We start from the raw sequence: 2,492 nt of genomic DNA on the forward strand, positions 1-2,492 counted from the left end.
TAAAAGCAACACGATCATCGACCCGACGCAGTTCCCCGTTGTTGTTGTGAGCGCCGTAATGCCGTTGGGGAGCAAATCAGCAATGTAAACGGTGACGTCATGACGCAGCAGCGGCAGCACCAGTCGGGTGCTGGGCGGTGTGAACAGAGCGGGAGCAGAAAAGGGAAACCGGAGCTGAACCAGAAAAGCTCTAGCTCGGAGCTAGAAAGGGAAAAGCGCTGGTGTGAAAGCCGCAAGAGAGGTTCTGCAGAAGATGGAGTTGGAGGAGTTGCTCACTCCCACCCAACTGGCAAAAAAGTGAGACAACCTGAAAAGAAAATATAAGGTGAGATATTGTATTTCTAGATGCATACAATGCAGCTATTTCTATTGTGTCTTCATCTGACTCATAGATTCCTTGTTCTCCCTCAGGAGCTGAAAACCCCCCCTACAGGGACGGGGACAGATGCGGGGGAGGCCACGGCAGCCACATGGTCGTGGTTTTCCCTGATGCATGAAGCCATTGGGAGTCGGCCCTCCATGGAGCCTCCAGTCCTGATGGACTCGGCTGATGTGACCCCCAGTGGGATTGGCTCTTCATCCAGTGGAGCTGGGGCTGCTCCTTGTGGCCAGGCAATGGAGGAAGAGGAGGATCCTGGGCAGCCTGGCACAAGTAGCAGCACCACTACACTGGATGAAGAGCCATCCACCTCTCTCAGTCCCCCGCCTGCCAAGAAGAAGAGGGCAAGTAGGGGGGCCTTATTAGAGTTTTTCAAAGAGGAGGCCCAACGAGAGCAGGAACGCTTTGAGGCCAATCAGGCTAACACAAAAATATTTTTGGATTTATTTGAGAAATTGGTAAATAAAGGATTTTGTTTCTAAGTTTTTGCAACATTGTTATTGTTCCATTGAGATACACTTTGTTTGTCAAAACATTGTTCCTTTATTTGTTAAATTATAAACATCACAATGCAATAAACCGCAAATGAAGGCACACAGCTTTTCACACAGTGTGGTGTCCAAGGCCTTCGTGTCCCCAAGTCCTACAAATAATCATGTTCTTGTAGTTCAACTGGTTGCACACATGGAGCAGAGAGCAGCCCTGCCAGTCGGTCTCGCTGGCCATGTCCGCCTCGATCCCCCCTCACCAGACGTGGTGGAACCACACCAATGTCCCCAACATCCTCTTCAGGCTCCAGGATGTCCCCCGCTGTGAGACAGATGTTATGGAGTACTGCACAGGCGGTGATGACTGAGGGGACAAAGGTGTGGTGGACCTCCAGAGCCTTGAAGAACAGCGATCTCCACCTGCTTTTCATCCTGCCAAAGGCCCGCTCTATGATGGAGCGAGCCCTGGCATGATGCTGGTTGAAGCGGCTCTGCACCCTCCCTTGCAGTGGTTCTCTATATGGGGTGATGAGGGCCACAGGTCCTTCTATGCAGGGGTAGCCACCATCACCCAAAAGGAAGAATCCTAAAAAGAGAGAGAACATATTTAGTATACTAAAAGTCATTGATGGATTTTGATGTATAAACAAGAATATTTGGTGTCACCTGAGGGAGGATACAGAGCCTGTTTGTAAATTGCGCTGTTCTTCAGGACTCTGGTGTCATGGACTGAACCAGGATCCCCAACAAAGGTGTTGAGAAAGAAGCCCTTCCCATCACACACTGCCTGCAATTGTATGGATGGGAAGAGCTTTCTGTTGAGGTAATCCTGGCCCAGAGGTCCTGGGGGGGGTCTTTATGCGGACATGGCAGCCATCAATGGCCCCCACACACCTGGAGAATACTGGGCTGTTGGCCAGCCTTGCAAACTCTTGGCCAACCTCCTCCAGTTCTCCAGGGGGGGGCAGTTTGATGACCTCCTGGCGAAGGGCTGCAATTTGTTGTACTCCAGTGTGCACCAGTCTGCAGACGGTGGACTTGGGGACATCAAAGGCCCGGGACACCACACTGTATGACAAGCCGTGTGCCAACCAATAAAGGGTAATTAAAATATTCACCTCATGTGACCAGCCTTGTGTGTTCTTTGATGGCAGGATCCTCAGCAGGAGACTGGCGCCCCAGTCTGTAGTCCTGCATGAGGTCCTTCTGGCCATCAAAGAACGCCGCAAGGACTGGCACATGAGGGTTTAAAATAGCTATGGGATCGACATCCGTCTGCAAAATAAAGATACATGTTACCTTCAGCACCTAGCTTTTATTAAACTGACAATTAATTGATCTTACATGAAATTGCTGTTGTTGGTGAAACCATTCATACTGCAACAGACTAGTGATGCTTACCTCCATGAAACCAATAGCCTGTTGTAGTCGTGCCCGACGGCACCTGGACTGCTCCTGCTCTTGCAAGAGCGCATTATATACATCAAGGTCTACTGCAATGCACGCCATGGTATCAGACATGTTGTGTTTGGAAAGGTTAAACCTCTTTCTATCCAACATGTATATTGGAACCTTCTTCCTAAATGACCTTAATGGGTTTCAGCTTGTAGTTTTTCACTGACCTG

The 2,492-nt window shown here is 49.7% G+C and overlaps 1 protein-coding gene across 1 annotated transcript; it reads right to left on the reverse strand.

Annotated features, from left to right (window-relative positions):
* Positions 1–964: 964 nt before the first annotated feature.
* Positions 965–2,274, reverse strand: LOC117536276 (protein ALP1-like). Its single transcript, XM_034201072.1, has 5 exons — positions 2,269–2,274; positions 2,000–2,142; positions 1,773–1,935; positions 1,534–1,654; positions 965–1,453 (listed from the first exon to the last, which is right to left on the reverse strand). The coding sequence occupies exons 1-5, from the start codon at positions 2,272–2,274 to the stop codon at positions 1,023–1,025; spliced, it is 864 nt and encodes a 287-aa protein (XP_034056963.1). The 3' UTR covers positions 965–1,022.
* Positions 2,275–2,492: the final 218 nt, after the last annotated feature.

This window comes from Gymnodraco acuticeps, unplaced genomic scaffold (genome assembly GCF_902827175.1).
Source record: "Gymnodraco acuticeps unplaced genomic scaffold, fGymAcu1.1, whole genome shotgun sequence".
NCBI classification, from domain to species: domain Eukaryota; kingdom Metazoa; phylum Chordata; class Actinopteri; order Perciformes; family Bathydraconidae; genus Gymnodraco; species Gymnodraco acuticeps.

What these genes read in the sequence shown, in the direction of transcription:
- LOC117536276 (XM_034201072.1), bottom strand. An exon ending in GCCATCAAAGAACACACAAG is followed by an intron (nt 1,936 to 1,999) that starts GCTGGTCACATG and finishes CTTGTCATACAG; the next exon opens with TGTGGTGTCCCGGGCCTTTG. An exon ending in GGCTCTGTATCCTCCCTCAG is followed by an intron (nt 1,454 to 1,533) that starts GTGACACCAAAT and finishes CTCTCTTTTTAG; the next exon opens with GATTCTTCCTTTTGGGTGAT.